Raw genomic sequence first — 22,598 nt, 5'->3', positions numbered from 1 at the left:
TATGACACAGAACCCAATACTTTTTGGCAAAGAAAACCACTGAAAACTTAATATTCTATAATATTTTCCTTAATTAGTTAAAAAAAAAATATGTATATGATGTAATATCACCTAGTAAGGCAATTTTAAATAATTATTTTATATTTATAGTTTTAGGTTGCCTTCGTCTATAGAAAGTTAGAAAAATGTAACTGCTTTGCAGTTAACGAATGTTTGAAACCATTAATAGTTGAGAAATGAATTTCATAACAACTGCACACATTGAATATGGTGTTCAGGTCATAAGTTTAATTTTATATGTATGTTAAATGTTATATAAACTACAAAAAACTTCATTATGATGACATTTAAATTTAAAAATGTAGTATACTTACACATATCGAATGTATTTGTATATTAAATAAACAAACGTTGTGGATATATTGGAAATGTTTAAGAACCATTTTTCAAGTTTCCCTAAATGTTATAGGTGTATATACTGTATACTGTATATTATGTTGTACTGTTGTAGTGTGTTTTGTATCTATTATAATATAAAATTTAATATTTTTACGTGTTTCATTATATCTCATGGTTTTACGCCTTTACAATCAACGTGTAGTATTGTGTATTATTGATACTTCGATAATAATATAATAAAATATAATATAAGTTTAATATTGACGCAGTTATTGAAGATGATATATTATATTTATATTTTACATTTGTACACAGGGGAGCGAAGGTCAAACAATTTTGGCTCAAACATAGATATATGGTATATATATATATATATATGATTATTACGGTAAATATCGACCCTGGATATCAGCGAATCGTCACGCATATATATTTTAATATAGCCTTAATATTATGCTTCATAAGTTATAAGTAATTACATTTTTAAAAAACCAGATGAAGTCTGAGATCGAAAAGGATCTTCACAGATTTAATTTTTCTGTCTTTCTTTGACATACCCATAATACATAGTTTTGAAACCAATACATCCTAATTACTTGTCTACCGCGGTTAACGATGGCAAATGTACAATATACCTATAAGTACACAATGTAATATCTATACGCGAATGTGCGATGACGAACGGCCCGAGATCTATCGTAAATGCTGCTGTGGATAAAAATGTATATTATATAATAGCTGCGGTAATATTTATACATATATGTATAATATTATTACGGTGATTGTGTCCTATCTGTGCAGCGTACACAAATAAAACATATGTGTGTCGTCGGCAGTCTAGTATATCGTTGAGCAACTCCTCCGTTGCAGAGATTGTCATGGCGGCAGCGATAGTGTCGACACGCGTGAATGCGCTCCGCACATACAGCTTCCCCGATGCTCTGAGAAACCTGTAATTTCGTCGGCCTCGTGTATAAAATACGCGAACCACTCGCATGGTGTATATATATATATATATATATATATATTGCCTATAGGTACGCACACGCGGTTACTTAACCCGTTCGTTGTTTACTGCTGCTTAAACCTAGTTTTGCACAAAATGTAATAATGATAATACTAATAGCACAAAATATTAGTTGCGGCAAAAAGGGTGGTGTATATGTGTACCTATATACCTTCAATATACACTGCAGGTACCTGCCTCCTAAGTAGGCGTATAACGTATATTACACATGTGGCTGCGATGTGTGAACGGCATAATAAGTAATAATACAGTGTAAAGTGTGTTTATAAATTAAGATGGAAACCTTGACAATGGTCACGAGATATACATATTAAGTTTCCGTTATTTCTATACACAATTAATAAAAACGCATGTTTCGTATATATGTTACGAACAAAGGAAAAAACTCATAATTTATAAGATTCCTAGGAAAATAGAAAATTTATACTGTATAGAATTCTACATGTAGGTAAGAAATGTAAAAATTATCATTTATGGCCCGGACATTTTGTAGAATCATAGCGAATAATGTAAAGTAGTTATGATGTGATATTTCACTTTTGTATAGATAACTTTATAAAAAAAAAAAAATTCAATTATACTGGTAAATACATCCAATCTTTACTATCTATAGCTTTTTATTTAAATTTTTTTTTTTTTGAAATTAAAGATTTTATTTACAAAGATTATCAGATTTGCACTTAGTTTATAATAACGATGTATTTTATTGTATATTACTTTAAGAGTTCAGTTATGGGAATGTACGTGATAAACTGATAACGCTGTAGACTCTATAAACTGTATTTCTTGCACCTACAGTCTACACAAATTTATAAATAATAGATATACTTAAATAAGCTGATAGATAATTAAAATGAAAGTAATAGACTAAAAATTTATATTTTGAATATTTTAAAATATTAAAATTATACAAATAAAGGATATAATATACGAGAATTATCATCAAGTGTACTAATCTAAAACAGGCGATTTCTATCGTTAAATGCATTATCTATACAAGGCTATAACAAGTAATTAAATAAATAGGAAATTGAACATGAATTGTATAATTTCAATGGTTTTTCAATTTTTTCATTATTCAACAATGTCATTTGTTAAAACTAATACCTACAGGAACTATTGAAATGAACATTTTTTTTAAAGTTTACATAACCCGCAGAATAAATGTTGTGCATATATGACATTTTAGATTTTTTCAGTAACCTTCATGAAAATTGCATCAACGAATTCACATCTTATGTATAATACGTCGACGGAAGTCAGAAAGTTACATCTTACATATGTGATGAAAGCATTTTAATTTTTCAAGAAATTTTTAAAAGGGAGGCTGCAGCCACTCTAACTACGCCACTGTCGCTTTTAAATTTTATTTGAATATTTTTGAAAAATGTATATGTAATTTTATCAGAAACTTATTTTGGGATATGTCTTACTGACATCCCAAATTCACAAGTACAATATATGAATACTCTATAATTCTAAATACTGTAGTAAAAGCACTGTACAGGATAATTCCCCATAATATTTATCTCTGTCGATAACTTTTTTTTCTATTTAGATTATTTTCTATACACTATTTTAGAAAATGAATGTATAATATAATCTATTAATGATCTATAAAATGTATTATTAAAAAATATAGTATAACCTTATTAGTTATTGGTTCATAACCAATGAGTTATGAATTTTTGTAATATATACAGCACAATGCAAATATACTTCCTAAAGTTTCTAATTATGTAATTTTTAAATTTTATTATAGTTACGGGTTAGGAATAATATTTTCTATTATTGTAATTAACTTAAAATCTATAATATTATGTTAATAAATAACAATATAAAAATTAAAATGGAAGACTCTAGGTACTTGATCAAATTTTTAAATTCATAATATATTAGTTATCATCTATCCGCCTATTGTTTTTATTGCTTAACACCAGTTTAATGATGTCAATTTGTGTAATTATTCCACTTATCAATTCTCGTAATTAATGTCGCGCTAGATTATTAGTGTGATAAATTATGTGTGCATATTATAATGTTTTTATTTGATTATATGGTATTATTATAATTTATTGGGCTACATTATAATATAAACATATAATATGCTGACCGTTTAATATGATAAATTGTATATAAGGCTCAAAACATGTTTCAGATATTTAACAATTAAATATGTAATATTGTAATCATTGACATTTTGTTTCATTTTCTTTGAGTAGATAGTATTCATTTAAATATTTACGAGTTTAAAAAAAAAACTCGTAAACTTTTGTTTGTTGCAGTCTTTTAGACAATATAACAAAATAACCAACTCAATATCAACGAATATATTATCCATTTCTATTTTGAATGAAATAACATTTTCAAAATATTTTCGTTCACAGGTTTCCTATCAAATGACAAAATCCTATGATGAATAATTCGTTTGCTACGTATACGAAACATCGTTAGAACATAGACAGTCCTAGAAATAAGCCAGTCTACCGATCAATTAAAAAAAAACACAAGTACATACCATTTCGGATTAAAACATGGCGTCCGCTACCCGAATGGTACTTATGCACCTTCCCAAAAACAATCCAATCGACATCACATTTACGGACATCGAGTTCACTGTTGACGTCGGAACTCTGCGCAAAGGTAAAAAAAAGTTTATATTATTTTAATACCGAATAAAAAATCTACTAATAATAGTTTGTAATGTATAGTATCATTTATATATTTGGTAGTGTTATATAAAAACATTCATAAGTCATAACCTTGATTAGCATTGACCTACTATAATATACTACCTACGTGATTGCTTGATGTGTGTGTATCGGCCCACGGGACAACATTTCGCTTGATAATTATTATTGATGTATGAAAAATTATAGGTACTAATATAATGATAGCAGATGAAAGTAAAACTATGAGAGTGATTGATTGATAACAATTATTTAAGTACATCAAAATGATCATTCTATGTTATTATTATTGTAAGTAGGTAGATACTGAAAATATTTCTATTCCTATACTTGCATTTTTAAATCGTTTTCGATGCTGACCAGTGCCAAGTTATATATTTTTTACAGTCCCGTATTATTGAAGTAGGTAATTCATATTTTTCAGTAAATTTAAAAATGTTTCATGCATACAGATTTCAATACGACATAGACTGCATATATATATTGAATTATTTTTTATAGAATTTGCTAGTTGAATTATTAAGAACATTTAAATTTCATTCACAAAACTGACAAAATACATTTATTAATATAGTTGAACTGCAACCTGATAAGCTTTTAACAAATAATCTTGATCATCACTGCGAAACTTCATTTAAAATAATTTCACGAACGCGATGTAAAAATAAATTACGTTCAAATTTTAATACAGTTCATTGTTTAATACAATATAATAGGAATCTCAAGTCTTTTTATGGCAGGCTGAATTTAAGATATATATTTTGACATCACAGGCCAAAATTATTTGCAGGAGAGGATTAAATAGGTAATGAATAATAAGATTATAAAGTAAAAAGAATCATTTAATTTCGCCAAATTAATTTTACAAAAGAAAAAATTATTTTATTACTTTATTTTTATTAAATTTGACTAATTTCTTCATAATTACTACTTGGATAGAGTTAGGATCTCGAAGTTCAAGATCAAGACATCGGTCAGCCTTGACAGGCTGGTTCCAAAAGCTTAATGAGCTAAAACCGGCTTAAGCCTGAAGTTGAAGACCCTATAATATTATATATTAAATATGACATGCACTAGATACTTTCTGTACCCCCTTGAAACTCCTTTACCGAGACAGTTCTTTACTTTTTACATTTCTCGGAACTATCTCACTATACATTTTTACTCAATAAAATGATTTCATTATATTATTTAACATGGTTTTGTTTTATTAAAAAATCTAAATGAAATCTACAATTTATTATTGTAGTAAGTATATAATATATTAGATTGACAACCTGCTATAATAACTGGTTTAAACATTTCACTAACTTGCAATGTTTTTTGTTTAATAATAAAAAGGAATGGTTTAAAGGTTTTGTAGACCATTAGAAATTCAAATGTTTATTATTTTAATAGGTCCAAAAATAAGGTTATTATTGAAGTATAATTTCTTTATAATATAATATGTCTTTATATAATTATCGTAAACTATGATGACGAGTATATTTTTGTAGCTACAACTTATCTTCGAAAATTAACACTTTATTTTTTTTTAAATAAACAGTTTATGATTATATCACTAGTATAAAACTTTTTATGTACAACTATACTCTTACTCAAAAAGTCTAAATATATTATTATTTATTACATAATATTCAGTGTATTATTTTGAAAAATATTACTTGGTGTAGATATTGCCTATTGGCTATTAGTTATTACTTATTACTACAAAAAAATAACTTTAGAACCATTTATTTAGCAATATCGTTAAATCTAAATGTGCAAAACTTAATGTTTAATAGTTATATACCATGTATACCATGTATAAGGTATCATGTAAAATTATTTTATGATTATTATTTCTTAATTTTCTTTCAAATGTCCATAGTTAATGACAAATATATTGAAAATATGTATTTAGTTGATTTTAAGTGCTTAGCATATATATTATCACACACATATTAAATATATTTATCATTTCTAAATATAAATTCTATGTTATCATTCCCGCCTATATATTTTAATGTCATTAGTATCTTATGCGTTATATTTTTTCCAGGAATAAATTATATAGTTATATTTTTTTAAATAAAATTAATTGTCGACCTAAAAAAAAATGTTTGTATCTATGTACAGTTCTAATATTTTACATTTAAACGATTTATTTAATTTTAAACAAATTGTACAATTCGTTATACCTACCAGTTTTTTTTATTCAAAATACATGGTATGTTGTATACCGTGACGAACTAGCTATCTTGTTGTTAGTTAAAAGAGAAAACGAATTTATATTGACTTTAGTTTCCTTCCGGTTCTGTTTAGTTATATCCAAGTCCAATATAACGTACGAGTATTTCCGTAACAACTATATTGCAGTAAGACATTTGTAGTATTCACACGTGTAATTACGACGTATTTTGTTGTCTAAAACATTAAATAAATATTAAGTAGAGAAATTTAATCTACTATTTTTACTTAAAACAATATTCATTATTAACAGCCTTAAAAATAAATAATTTATGCAGCAATGATAGAATACTTGGTTTGCAATAGAATAATTCCTTAAAATAATATAAACTCCAAATATACTTCTTTTTAATGATAGGCAATTGAAAAAAATAGAAAATTAATTAAATTTCAATAGTTATTCAATTACTCTAGATTTATAAAATGTAAATTAAACTATGTAGATAACTTGTATACAATTTAATTTTAACAATAAAATGTATTCCTTATTTTAAGTAAGTATAAGACAATTGAATTTACTCATATTTTCTTATTGAACCACTAGCTGCTTTTATATTTCAAAATGATAGAATATATAAAAAAAATAACGTTAGTAAAAATATTTTAAATATAACTAAAACAATTTGAGTTTATATAAAAAGTTACTCATAAAGTTCTTGAATAAATTTGAAGTAATTAAAAACCTAGCTATCTAAAGCGTGATGTGAAACGACATATAACATTGAAAGCAAATAAATTAAATATATATTATAATATAAATTTGAATAATATGATGTGATGGCGTGTGTACTCAGGTTAAAACTCATAAAATAATTTATGGTTGCAAAATATATTCTTCATGTATCGGATATGATAATATTTAAGTATAAATTTAATTGGTCATTTTTAAATTAACATTTATATAATACATTTTTTAAACTAATTTAACCATATACTATGTAACAATTAAAAGTAAATTAGTATCTAATTAGTTTATTTGCATTCTAATTCATAAAGTTGTAATAATTTTAGATTAAAAATTAACTTTTTAAAAAATACAACAAATTTTGTAGATTTGAGCTTAGAAAATGCTTAGTATTTTTATAACAAATTATAAAGACACTATTTTGAATTTTATAGATGTATGTACTTTAAAACAATTAAAATATATTTATAATTGCTTATGTATTTAGTCATGTTTTATGTTGTATGAATATTGAATTACTTAAATATTTATATAGGTTTTGAAATAACAATACTTAATTTATCCTTAATCAAATTTTTAAATAGTTAATTTTAAAAATCTTGACCCACGTGTGATAGAACAGGTTACCGATATCTAATAATAATATTTTAAACTCGGAATTCGGATGCACAAACCCTGTAGAATTGTTTTAACTATATAATAGGCAGTATAAAATTTAATGGATATACTGTATAGTATCAGTGAATACATCTTACAGTTCATTAGTATTACATGGTCGCCAAGTTAATCTAAATGTTATTATATATGTATTATTTTATAATTTTAAATACGCGAGTCACATTATTCAATCACCAAAATCAATGGGTCTCATATTAGGTATGGTACATAAATATTAAACCATTTAAATGTAGTTGAACAACTATTCTTATAGCGTCATATAGAAATATAGTAAACAAAACGCAGTTGATAATTACCGCTAGCCATATTGATTATCCTTATAAATGTTTCGTTATATCTTACGAATTTCAACTTATAATAATATGATATCCTAAAAATCTTTCAACATATTCTGGTGTATATATATAGGTACAATATAATTTCCTAATTTTTGAATTTGCTGTCAATTTTATAATGTTATTATAAATAAGTAATAACAATAATAAATGACGACTGATATTCGCATTAGATATGATTATTAATTATTATATTATATTAATTAAATATAATGGCATTTATTTGATATTATATGAGGTCAAGTACTCGAGGTCAGTAACTTTTAACTAACTTTTAATATTGAATTAATTTAGTATATAGGTAATGAGATTATAAATATCTATGCGTTTTTATTGACGAATGTATTAATAATGTATATTAATTTACGTTAAGTATTTCTTGAGTATTTCTTTAACATGAAAATAATTAAATATATCACTACGACTACGATAAGTTTTGTATGTACGATATTATCAAATAAAAATGAAAAATAACCGTAAATTTACATACAAACATAAAGATGTGATTGAACTCCGGTTTCAGGCGCACAACACGAGATCAATCTATCCCATTTCCTATTGTTTTGAAATATTAACACAAAACACTTCTTACACCTTCCTAAGTCTTATAACGATGAACGAAATTTATATTTTATACAATATAATTGTATTTAATCCAAAACTCTAACAAATTTATAATACGTTAACAGTATTTTATTAAGAAATTAGACTTAGACAATATTACTCATTTAGTAGGTAAACTGTATAAACCTGCAGATATAGTAATATAAATATTATTTTTTGATAATAATTCAATAGTATTTCATGTTTTTGTAAGTGATTAATGTGTATTTTTTGTTTAATGGAATATGTTTTTTTTATTTTTTAGAAAAAAAACAAGTACTTAAAGGCGTATCTGGACGTTTTAACTGTGGCGAATTAACTGTAATTATGGGACCATCTGGTGCTGGAAAATCAACCCTTCTAAATATACTTACTGGATTTGAGTAAGTTTTTATGTTCTAAAATAACACTACAATACATAAAAAATAATTTTTGTTCATAAAAATCATAGTTTAATATTTTGAATACAAACATTAATGTATTTAAAAGTAAGAACCATTTAATAATATAATATTGTGAATAACAAGCCGGTACAAGAAAAATAAACTATAATAATATAATATATTAATTAAAATAATATTCCTACTCAAAATATAACCGTACATTTTTCGAATTGTACCTATCTCTTGAAACGAATTATTAACATGAATTATTATACTAAATTAACTGAAAATAATTATAAATTATAATAATTGAGCTTCATAAAATCATAGTATATATAATATATTAGATATATATATATATATATACTATATATTTATTTTCAAAATTATGAATCATTGGATATTATTTTATAATTTATAATTATCCGTACTATAATATAATTGTGTAGCACTTAACAGGGTTTTTGTATATTATGTCCAGTGTGAAGTCTTTCACTTGATCTGTTTATCTGTACTCTGTAAAATATTATATATGTCGATTCTTAGAAATAAGTATGTAGAACAATTTCATTTTTCAGAAACAGAAATCCTAGAATTGATTCTTTTTTATGTATAAAATATAAAGGTGAGATATACGTATATTTTATTTTCTGTTTTTTTTTTTTTTTTAGCCAAATTAAATCAATAAGAGTAGATAAAATATTCAATTAAGTTTTAACAAATACAGTTTAAACAATATTATACAATAAATGAGTAATGACTTTTGTCCTGTGACCCTTTTACTAAGTATTTTACTTTAAATCAGTGTATCCCAACCTGGAGGGCGTGTAAACATTCCTGAAGAAGTTATTAGGAAGTATAATTTTATTTTATAATGTAGGAAAAAAATGAAAAAAGGTTAGGTAATCGTTTTTTTAAATTTATAGGAGGAGGCGCGAGATTTTTGAAAACCTACAAAGGGGGCGTATGATAAAAGTGGTTGGAAACCACTACTTTAAATTAATAGAATTAGAAAATTAATTTTTGAAAAGTCCTGTATACATTTTATAACACTATTATAACTGTGTTAATAAAAATAAATAATGAGAAACGTAATCAATTTTCATCTAAATTATCTACAATTATTATTATAATATTGTTCACATAATATATCTACGGAATTGCTGATCTACCCAAATACAGCAATTTTATATTTTGAATTACATAATAGGTACCTAAGTATTAAGAAATTATAGTTTTTATTTTTGTGAATTTAAATAGGCATTTATTATATGATTTTTTTAAATACGATTAAATGGTAAATTAAACATATCGTTATGATTTTATAATCTGTATATAAGACCTTACGGAGAAAGATAGGCCATAGTATCAATGTAATATGTGTATACATAAATATTGTCTACTAAGATAATATACAAATTATTGAAGTGGAACTACATTAAACGTCCTTGTACTTAGCTAACTTGTATGGTATTGACCTGAAATTCTACAGCCACAAAATACAAATATGTATGCTAATTGTATAATACAATACATAATATATAAAATATATTAGTACTATAATTTAATCTTATAATAATATTTTCAACGTAGTAGTTGTTTTGATGCTCAACAAAAAATAAATAGATATAGTAATATGCACTCGTACTACATACTAATTATATTTATTTTTTGTGTCATCTACGATCTACATCATTATTTTATAATTTTAAAACCGTTCCAATAACACTTTTTAAACTAAAATACTATTTTTCAATCACATTAATTAATTTTTTTTGTATTATTGATACTATAGTATGTAATTATATTGTGTATATCTATAAAATATATTTAAAATCGTATTTATTTAATGAACGATTTTAATTATTCTTTTAAATAAACTAATTATAAATTGGCGTAGTTGGCTTTCCAATTAGTAATGTGTATTTAACTTCTGAATCTTATGAAAAAATACTTAATTTTTCATAAATCTAATAAAAATCTTTGCATATTTTATCATTTTTCAATGCATATAAATTCTAACCCTAATTATTACCATAAATTATTATTTAAAAAAATAATACAAGCTTCAAAATTTTAATTTATTTTATCAGTATATAGACATATAGTATAACGTATATAGGATATATAATATCTATATACTATAATATGTGTTAAGTTTACTGTATACATGTGAAGAATGTATATGTATCATATAGTTGTTAGATAATTCTATAGTCTATACCATGTTAATTACTTTTATACTTACCTTAATAAACAATCTATATTTACATATTACAGATGACTTCAATTATACTATTTCATACAAATATTATAATTTTAATTATCTATTTATATAAATGTAGTTTTAAAATTATTATAATATGAATAGTTAAAATTAAAGTGTCCATTAATAACTATAAATATTATAATTTATAATACCCTTGATTTGATATCACAAAATAAATAATAATTTTATCCTCTATTTTGATTGTGTTTATTCAAAGAATTTATATATTATATATTATGTATCATACTACAGTACTACTTATAAGGTATATTGTTTTGTATGTACACAAAATGTTGTACATTTGTCTAAATAATTCTTGTACATTGATCAAATAAGATACCACACAAATAATATATTTTTGTATTAAAATATTATAAACCTTATTAAAAATAGTTTATATAATAAAGACAGTAGATACATCATTGTGTATCAACTTAGATTATCTACTTGTTTTACTTCTCAACTAAGTAGACGCTAAAAGTGACCTTGACATATAAAACATAGGCTTATTAAGATATAGAATATAGATTCTATATAATAATATAAAATGTCTACAATTTCGTTACTCAATCAATGTTTTACCAACACTGTATACTTTATATATACTATATACCTATAGTCTATTAAAACTGATAACGACTCCAGGGTCTTAAAATTAAAATTTGATCAATGCCACAGTATCATAAATTTATAATGGATATGTGTAATTAAATGTATATTATATTTTGCGTTTTATACAAATTACTCTTTTTTAATTTGATATAAATATTACGATTTAGCTACGCTATAATATACAATTATCATATAATCGATATACATATTAATAAATTAAAACTTAACCACATTAACGTATACGTACAGCCACATACCTGGTACCTACTTGTATAGTAGATCGTTATTTCTTATGAAAAATAAATGGACGCCAGTCACTTGTTTGGCCATTATAGGTTAGAAGGACATAATAATAAATATTCGAGGAACCATATATTGTAATTCTATAAAAATTGTAAAAAAAATTGGATATTGTTATTAGATGTATTATGTATTATACATATAAATTAATGGCAATAAAAATTAATGAAAAAAAATTAAATAATAATTAAAATTAATTTATAGTTTAATTTATAAACGTACTCAAGAAAAGTATCTAAACCATCCCTCTAGCACTAAAATTGTACTCAAGACTGGTGCACCAAACCAAGACAATAATTGAAACAATAAACCTATATAATATTATAGAATAATTAATTTATTAACCTTAATCAAATTATTTTTTCAAATATAATTTATAAAAAAAAATAATAATGTTGGTAAATTATAGCCATTTGTATTTCAAAAAAGGAATGGTGCTTATAATATAGACTAAAATATATAATTTTTGTACTACTGAATTTATATAAAACTGTATTATCATATGAAAAAAGTTATTAATCAGTTATATATACATAGTTAACAAAAAGTATACAAGATATTTTTTGATATTTTTACAAAACATATCAAAATGTTTAATTAATATATATGAATTAATCAATCAAGAAAATTTAAAAAAAAACAGCTAATCCATTACGCACTTTATAATTCCTTACTATACACCTAGAATATTGTACTATACACAATTTTAGTGAGTTGAAAATATGTGATAAACTACTATTTTGTCTTAAGGCTCAGAACATAATATTATTATTTAAGATTTAAAATTCACCACCATGTTAAGAGGATCTGAAACGAACCGTTGTTAAGAGTCCTGTATAATTTTACTAAATATTATTATATGAGTGGCTTATGTTATAGAAAAAAAGTTTAAAGAAGTTATTATAAAAATCGGACAAATTATGTTATGGGTTTATTAATGTATTCCCATTTCGTCACTTGACTACCCATTTCGGTTTTATATAGTTATATGACTAATTAATTCAGCCCCTTAGAACCTTCAACCTTCTTAGTGCCTGATCATATTATTTGCAAAATTTCAAAGTTGTAGACCCTGTAGTTTTGATCCATGCGTTAAAATTTCAGTCAGTTAGTAAATATCTTGTTTTATGTACAATGTACAGAGAAATAATTATATATATTATATTTATTATTTATATATTATATGTTACTCAATGGATCAATTTTCATTTCATTAGATGATACGATTAAAAATTAAAATAGTAAAAACAAACATGAAAATCCTAATATATTTACTTTAGATCCCACGGACAACTAGTTTTAAAAATGCTCAGTACTAAATAATATGTAGGTATTCAATATTATATTGTCTATACCTATATTTCATAACTCTTTATGTGATCCTTACTTCTTACTAATAATAATGTAAACAATCAATCATAGATTTAAAGTACCATTAAGAATACCTAGGTAATAATAAATCAATTTTTATCGATTGTCATCACATTTTTGATTCTTATTACCTTGGCTCCTTAATCATAAGGTAATCATAGAAAGAAAACAAATTCAATATAATAATATTATTTTTTGTTTGTTATTATCATTCAAAATAGGTTCTAGGTACTTGAATTATAAAACATAACGGCCGTAAACATATTTGAAATTAATTATTTATTTATTTATTTTATAATTATTTTAATTATGATAAATTTATAAAAATTAGCACTTTATTTTTAGGCACTAATAACCCCAACAGAGGATATCCGTATACCTACTTTTAAAAATAAATTATTTTCACCGATCAAAATTAAAATTAAAATATTTAAAATTGTTCGTGAAAAATGGGCCTATATTTTAATTTATATATAAATTATTCAAATTCTCATATTTTCAGATAATAATTTAAATTCCCTATAGTTACTAAACTGTTATCAAAGCCTGGAATTGTTTTATTGTTTATAAACTAACCTATATAATATACGAATATACGATATGTATAAAACTGGCAGATACTAAAAATTAAGCATATACATTTAAATTGTGTATTCGTCTATACTTGAGATGATATGTATTTCAGTTACAGACGTCTATATACATAGTATAACACTATCATCTTAATACAATAATTATTATTTTATTAAATGTAGTAACTTGTAACCAACACACTTTAAAAAATGATGAAAGCCATAAATAATCAAAATAAATTTATTAATAATTGACCATAATTTATGTATGTGCATTTCAGTTTTTTTTATTTGTTAAATTATGTATATATTGTTATAAAAAACATTTAAAAGCTATAATAATAATTATAATTCATGCACACAGTATACCTACTTCGAACATGTGACCTTCCAACACAAAACGTTCCAACAGGGTGACCCACATTTAAAAATCAAAATATAAATTTAAAAATTCAATATCAAGTACATTTTATTTGGACATTGAATGTATTTCTCAGGGTGGTCTTGTTCACATTGAATAAGTTGACAATGAATGTTGTGTAGGAAGTTAACTGAATTGCCTCAAGACATAAAACATTTTTTTTAAAATGTCGTTCAAATTCTATTTGTATGATTTAAAATAAATTGTTTGTTAAAATAAAATGTTTTGAAGTATAAAAAGAAACTACTAAACTAGTAACTATTTATTGTATTCGAGTTTCTTTTACTATAGATCGTATATAATATCTTAATAAAGTAAAAGTATAAAAATAAAGATCACTTTTAGTTAATAATATTATTATTATTTTAGATCCCGAATTTTAATATTTTGGAATGATTTTAATTTTTAAGTTGAAGGTATTTATCATAGTTTTAAAAGAAATTATTAAAAATAAACATATCTAAATGCTACTAAAAACTACGATTACATAAATATTAATTCAATATTAGTTCAAACTAATAAACTAAACTTATTATCATAATCCATAAAAAATTAACATTCTAAAATCATAAATTGTATTTCGTTTTACGTGTTTAGACGCAAAGGAATGAACGGTGAAGTCAGGACAAGCCGCGTTGATGACGATGACTTGCTATTAAATAATGATTTGAGAAAAAAGAATAACGAGGGTCGTACTATATGCCGAAAAGAATCCTGTTACATAATGCAAGACGACCAATTGTGCCCACTTTTCACTGTATTAGAAATCATGATGATGGCAGCAGACCTGAAACTCGGATACACACTCTCCTACAAATCTAAACTTCTTGTAGTAAGTGATCAGACCAGTCTCAGTTTCCTAAAAATATGATTGATACAAATTTATTTATTTATTATTTATATTCACAATAACACGATATACATTTTGAAATCAAAACATAAGCACCTAAAACGATATTTTTAGTAACCATGATTTCAAATTCTTTCTTGTTTCCCTCGGTTATATTATATTAAACAAGCAGAAAACAATTAAAACATTAACATTTAATTAAATACCTTTACCAATTTTTAAATTTTTTTTCTCAACAGTTAAAACCAAAATATATTTCTCTCAAAGCGTAACTAAGTCAAAAAAAATTATAACTTAATTTATTTTTACAAGGTTTTGTTTTTATTTATTTACACTTATAAAATTATATAATAGTTAAAAGAATAGTCCTATCATACACATATTATATAGTTAATATTTTCATTTAATAATATAATATTAAATAATAAAAATTGAAACAAGTTTCCTGTATGAAAATTGTAATAAACTAACCTTTCAAACTATTTTACTCAATCTAAAAAAAAAATGGTTTTGATTTTTCCGATTTTAGTTTCATATAAAAAAACAGTTTTTCTGCAATAATTAGTCTAAAAATAGTTTCCGTTTTACGTAGTTAACCGGTTTTAAACTGGTTTTGATTTCGTGATTAAAATTCTTATTTTTAAATTATAACAAAAATGTACATTGTATAAATAAAACATGTATGTAAAATATAAAAATACTCAATATTATAGTTATAAACCATAAAATAACATAATACTGTTGAAAAAAATGTAGTTTATATTATTTAAAAGGATATCATTGCACTGCTGATTTTCTTTCTCTGGCCCACACGCAACATGGACAAAATGCATTGATGTAGTCATTTTTTTTTATTTTTGAGTAATTTTAAAGTAAAATAACCCATTAAAAATAATTATAGAGAATAATATTTTTGAAGGTATGTGAGATATATATATCGATTAAATACTGTCTCAAAAAACTTGATATCTACTAGTCAAACCCATCAAAAATATTATCCTTTTAAATTTTTATGTTAGGATTTGTAATAGATTTTACTCTAAAATTACTCAAAAATCCTAAAATACGATTCTGCATGAATGCATTTTATCTGTTGCACGTAGGCCCAACACAGAAAGCTAATATTGCTCTAGTACCTACTTATATCAATAACTGAAAATACAGCAGGTACTTGTAAAATAATTTATTAATAAATGTATAAACCATAAACTAATAATGATGAATATTGATCGCTTATTTTTTAATTTTAAATTCAAAATATTGTTCATCTACTACATACATAATGCTATTTTTTTTCTTGATTGTTTGATTGTTGTTAACGATTATCAATAGAAAATTCCGTTACCTACTCATATGTGAGAAGTTTAACTTAGATAAATTATTATAAATTGATACCAATTTAACATTAAAATTATTACTTACTCATACTAAAAGTATTTATAATTTTACATGTGTTTAAAGCTTAACTATATTAGTATTAACTAATCGTTAATATTATTACTAATATGTTTATTATATCTATATTTCTTTGTTATCTACAAGGTCAGATACAACGGGTTAGAACTACCTTGATAAAAAATTAAGAAAAAGCATAAAAATGTTTATATGACCTAGTTTTAAGCTCGATCTTAATAGTTAATACGTATTTATTTTCGTTTGTTACACGTGTAATTTAATTAAAATTTTCTTTTATAACAATATTAAAATCTACCTAAGCAAAATTTGAAAATATAATAGTTTCCTTTTTAAGATTTATTATTACTTTGTTTAAACTTTTAAATAATATTTACATTTCTTTTTATAAAATGTATTGTGATTTAAGATTTAAATATAAAATATAATATAAGTGTTTATTTTAAAATTTAAAAGTCATATTGAATGAAATAGTATTTTTTTTTTCGAATAGATTCAATAATAACTTCACAATCACAACAATTTTTTTCTTATATTTATAACAACTACAAAACGCATTTATGCATTATTTAATTAATACTATAGGTATGTGTTTCATTAAATATTATAATATAAGGTTTATATAGTTTATTACATGACTTCGTATTTTATCATAGAAACATAACCTATATTATACTTATTTTGAATCATATTTTATAATAATTATAGATCCTGTACATTTAAGGTATAAAAGGTAGTTTTGTATACATAGAGTGCTTATTATTTCAAAATAATTATTTATGTATTAATGGTTAATTTATTCCGTTTTAGACACTTATTTTGAACTTAGTATTTTATTTTTATTATTTTATATTTTCGTAATTTTATCAATCTATTATTAATACGACAACTGAATCTATATTTTAATTTCTAAATAGAAATTCTATTGTATATATATATTTTTAATCTATACTGTAGTACGAAATATTTATAGATAATACTAATCAAAGCATTTTAATATTATGCACTTATCTTCTTTTTTGACTGTAGATAGCCATTATATGAAAAAGAAATAGATACTTAGTTGATTTAATAATTTGATTAATCATCCACATGTTATTGTTATTTGATGTAATCTTGATTTTTAATTATTAGAATATTTTATACCTTATTTAATTTCCGGGATTTACTATTTGAAAATATATAAATTGTATTATATTGTCGTGTCGTAGCCATGGGGGGGGGCCATGCCCCCCATCGACAATATCAACTTAATATAAAAATGAACTGTTATTGTTAATTGTTGATTATATTTTTTAGTATTTTAGGTTTGCCCCTCCCCTATTTTTAAATCCTAGCTACGCCGCTGTACGTGTATTTTAAAATTTTAAAAAATCAATTACGAAAATAAAGTAAACTTAAGCATACTAACGTAATTACAAAAAGTCATTTTAAAAACAAATTATACCATCTACTAAGTAGGTACCTATTGTTAACTCATGCATTCAATGATACGCTTATATTTCTTCTACTACATAATTATTCAAATATTAATAAATAATAATAGTAGGTACTTATATAAATATATATTGCATCTTAGTAGGTACCTACTACCAAAATACGTTTAAAAATTCTTAAGTTTAGGTCATTGTTCTGTAGAAAAAACTTCCTTTATTTGTCTCTTCAAACAACATTTGTACTAGCAATTCGCATAGTCTTTATCATGGCCTCTTCGAATGGCAGCGTAATTCAATCGTCTCCAAGGCTATGTCGGTTTAATAATTTATCATACAATTATTTATTACATGTCATCCTTCGAATAATTATAAAAAAAGAACTCAAGCTATTGCTATTATTTAAATGATTTTAGCTTTATTTTTTTAGTTCTCAATTTAGAACCATGAGTTTTTCTTTTCCACGTCAGTCACCAAATATGTTTAAGTCACGAAAAACAAATACACCTACGACACACCTATTATACTCACATATTACATTTTTGTTTAATTTTCCTTGTATGCACACGTATGAATATACCTACCTAATTAATGTACACTCGTGTGAGCATGTGTTTATACATCTGTAATATTATAATCACGTATTGAAACTGACATTGTCTCCTTGTTTTTTGATTAGATCGAGGACATTCTAGACAGCATCGGACTTTCCGGCAGCCTTCACACCAGGTGCGGTAGATTATCCGGCGGACAGAAGAAACGCTTATCCATCGCTCTTGAACTTATTGATAATCCACCCATCATGTTTCTCGATGAACCCACCACGTAAGCTCTTCAAATTTGATGTTTTATTTTATTTCATACTAAGATTACCCATGTATAATATATTATGTACCTCCTGATCATACAAATCATGAGATAATACATTATATAACCAGGTCTGTTCATCTTGGCACGCGGTCGAGTAACAACTAAAAAAAAAGTGGTCCAAAAACTAAATTAATACATTATATATAAAAAATGTAATTTTCATATCACTATTTTCAATCCTAACGGTTGTCGAGTGCCAAAATGAATTGAACGGATTATACAATAATTTAATAATCATTAAGGCACGTATCGTGATTAAGACGAAAGTATTTATGTACCTATAATATATGTATATATGTATATATGTATATATAATATATACATATTATAAATAATATTATAACATTAAGTCAATTTATGTATTGGGTCGATAACACTGCTTTTATTTTGTTTTAGCAGTGTTGTTACAATATTTTACATATCTATACCTCACTTTAAAATGATAATATTAATAAAATCATATGACATGTCCTGGATAATATTCTTACTTTTAACTTTTAAGTTAGATAATAAGTAAATTGACTCCACTATTAAAGCTAACAACATAAAATGTATTCTATTGAATGTAAATTTGTTAGAAATATGTACGTTAGTAAAACAGAGACAACACATGCAGGTATAACGTCCTCTTAATAGTCTTAATAGATAAAAATAATAGGTGAATATATTTTTGAGTTACTACAACAATTGGTAAGTGCGTTAGTAGGTGACAATATGATTCATGAATTGTCTATACATCAGGCACCGGCAACCCGCGGCTCACCAAATATATTTCATGGTGTTTAAAATTTCAATTTTATATCTTAAATTGATATAAAATTTAATTTAATCATGACTTTAATGTAACAATGTGCACATCTCATGACATAAGCTATGAGCAAGAACGTGATCTAATTGTATATAATCTATCTATATATATATATATATATATATATTAAATTATATTTTTTAATATTTTATTTTTGTATGCGGCCCTCAATGAAAAACTGAAAAAAATTATGGCCCGTATAGGTAAAAAGGTTGCCGACCTTTGGTCTACACTAATGTGGATGTATGAACAATCAATACCTATCTAGTGAGCTAATGGTTCCTTAAACATGATTTAGTAACATATAGGCCATGTTTAGTCCATCTGATTTTAGTGAACTATTTAACTATAATTAAATATTTTATGTAATTTTATAAATAAGTTACTAGTGTATAGAAGAATTTAAAAAGGTAACTATGTTCAGGACAAAATAATATTTTTTGGATAACTTTTAATAAACTTCTTTAAATCTATGCAAGAAAATGACATATAATACCAGAATTCATGCGTCATTCTACATTTGAAATATATTTCGTTTTTTAAAATTTATATTTTTCTGTTAAACATTCAAACTATAATATTTATCTATATTATATACTCTCGTCTAGATATGTTGTGCTCATATTATCTATAATTGCAATACATAATAGTATAAACGCGTCTATTATTATTATTTCCAGTGGTTTGGATAGTACAAGTTCACATCAGTGCGTGTCTATCTTGAAAGGTTTGGCCAAAGGCGGCCGGACAGTGGTTTGCACGATACACCAACCTAGCGCCAGCACATACGAAATGTTCGATCACGTCTACATTATGGCCGAAGGGTACTGCGTATACCAAGGCTCTAGTCAGAACACCATACCTTATTTGCAAACAATCGGTCTTAATTGTCCGCAATATCACAACCCAGCTGATTTCAGTAAGTACTGCAACGATATTTTAATTAATTTGTAATATGTTTACTATACCACTACCATCATATATAATTCGTCTGTTTTGCGCCGCATCATATTGTAATTGTCGCCCGCGTGTTGACGGGGTCATTACTAACTATAAAATCTTCTAACTGGAGTTAGTCCAATCTCCAGTGGTCTGAATGGTCTGATAGATCATTATCGTGTATTATAATGATCAACAAAACGTTTTTGATTATGCGCATAGTGCATATAACACATATTATAATAACTATATTTTAGGTACCAGGTACGGATCCAGAGTGATGATCTGAAATGGTGAAATACATTTAAAGCGTATAACAGTATAATATCACACATATTTTTCTCTGATGTAGTAATGTATCTCATATTTTACAGCTTTTCTTCGTTTTTTAAAATAATTTATTTATAAGCGATTTAAATTTAAAAAAAAAACAATAGATATGCCATTCAATTTTAGAAAAATGAGTAAATGTGTTAATGCTCTCTGGCACGAGTGGCGCGGGTTTGCCTTACTGGATCCGTCCCTGATGAGTACCCGACTGCAAAATTAATAATAATATAATATCATCAACAATAAAGACAATATTATATTGTTATTTTTGAAGCTATTCCACGCAGCACAGCTTAAATGCTCTGCAAGCTATTTAGCGATATTACATTAATATATTATATTACTCGGCAGTAAAAAATTCATATATCGCTTTTAACGTTTACTTTATTGAAATTGAGAATACATCTATGTATCTAGTATTGCTGTTGAATATAGAGGTACGTATAACATGTGTATATTTATTTGTTTATTTATACATATTTTTCTTTGAAGAAGAGTGGGTCCACACCTAAGTTTCCTGATGACCTTATACAATTTTTAATTAAATTACAATTCTTTATTATACAACCATGTTTTTTTTATCTCTTCTACATAACTTATAATCGTATACGACGAGTAGTAGATAGATAGCATAGTATATTTAACAATATTGTAAAACAATAATGTTTTACAAGTAAACAAAAATGTCTTCTTAATTTTATGAAACCGTAAAATATTGCTTACATTTAAATTTAAAATCGCAAATAAAAACTGGTTTTTAATTTGTTTTATTTTTAAAACATTGTACATAATAATTAATATTATGAGATACAAATACACGATAAAATAATAAATTTGTATCATCCTGCCAAGTATTTCTTTACAATAATTTAACTTTATGTGATACCATCTTGATTTATTTAACCTGCATGCCTATCTTGTCATATGGAACATAACAAATTCATTTAGAAATACTTAAATACAATAACAAACAATTACCGTTTAAAGACTAATACACTAGCCTATAGACTATAGAGTTATGTATTCTGGGTGATTAACCGTTTGTACTTAATTTTTAACAACTAAAAAAATTACCAACCCTATATTTACCTACTAAAAATTAAAACACAATATATTCTTTTCTCTCATATAGTACATTTTCTACTTACTATCGAATATCTACTGACATGGTTTAAAAAAATTGTGATTATAGTTTTGGAAGTAGTGACGGGTGAATATGGAAATTTCACCTCTCAACTCAAAACGGCAGCTATTGATAAATCATGGCGGACACCACCTCAAATCACCGATTCACGTAATATAATTAATTTTTTAATGAATTAGATCTTTTATCACTTTTTCCTATACAATACATTATACATACTGTATTTTTATACACATA

General features: G+C 24.6%; 1 protein-coding gene across 2 annotated transcripts in view; it reads left to right on the top strand.

Annotated features, from left to right (window-relative positions):
- LOC113553278 (ATP-binding cassette sub-family G member 1-like) overlaps positions 1 to 22,598 on the top strand; it is a 34,675-nt gene that overhangs the window by 9,183 nt on the left and 2,894 nt on the right. Inside the window, exons 2-7 of one of the 2 annotated variants that reach the window (XM_026956526.1) lie at positions 3,814 to 4,069; positions 8,912 to 9,029; positions 15,172 to 15,406; positions 18,950 to 19,095; positions 20,629 to 20,867; positions 22,410 to 22,511. In XM_026956526.1, coding sequence (XP_026812327.1) covers positions 3,961 to 4,069; positions 8,912 to 9,029; positions 15,172 to 15,406; positions 18,950 to 19,095; positions 20,629 to 20,867; positions 22,410 to 22,511 — 949 coding nt within the window. In that variant the 5' untranslated portion in view covers positions 3,814 to 3,960. Of the gene's footprint in view, positions 1 to 3,813; positions 4,070 to 8,911; positions 9,030 to 15,171; positions 15,407 to 18,949; positions 19,096 to 20,628; positions 20,868 to 22,409; positions 22,512 to 22,598 lie in introns of those variants that run through there. The other variant, XM_026956527.1, reaches the window with a different exon arrangement.

This window comes from Rhopalosiphum maidis, chromosome 2 (assembly GCF_003676215.2).
Source record: "Rhopalosiphum maidis isolate BTI-1 chromosome 2, ASM367621v3, whole genome shotgun sequence".
NCBI lineage: Eukaryota > Metazoa > Arthropoda > Insecta > Hemiptera > Aphididae > Rhopalosiphum > Rhopalosiphum maidis.
Note: the sequence above shows the minus strand (reverse complement) of the source record. Positions and strands in the feature narration are given on the sequence as shown.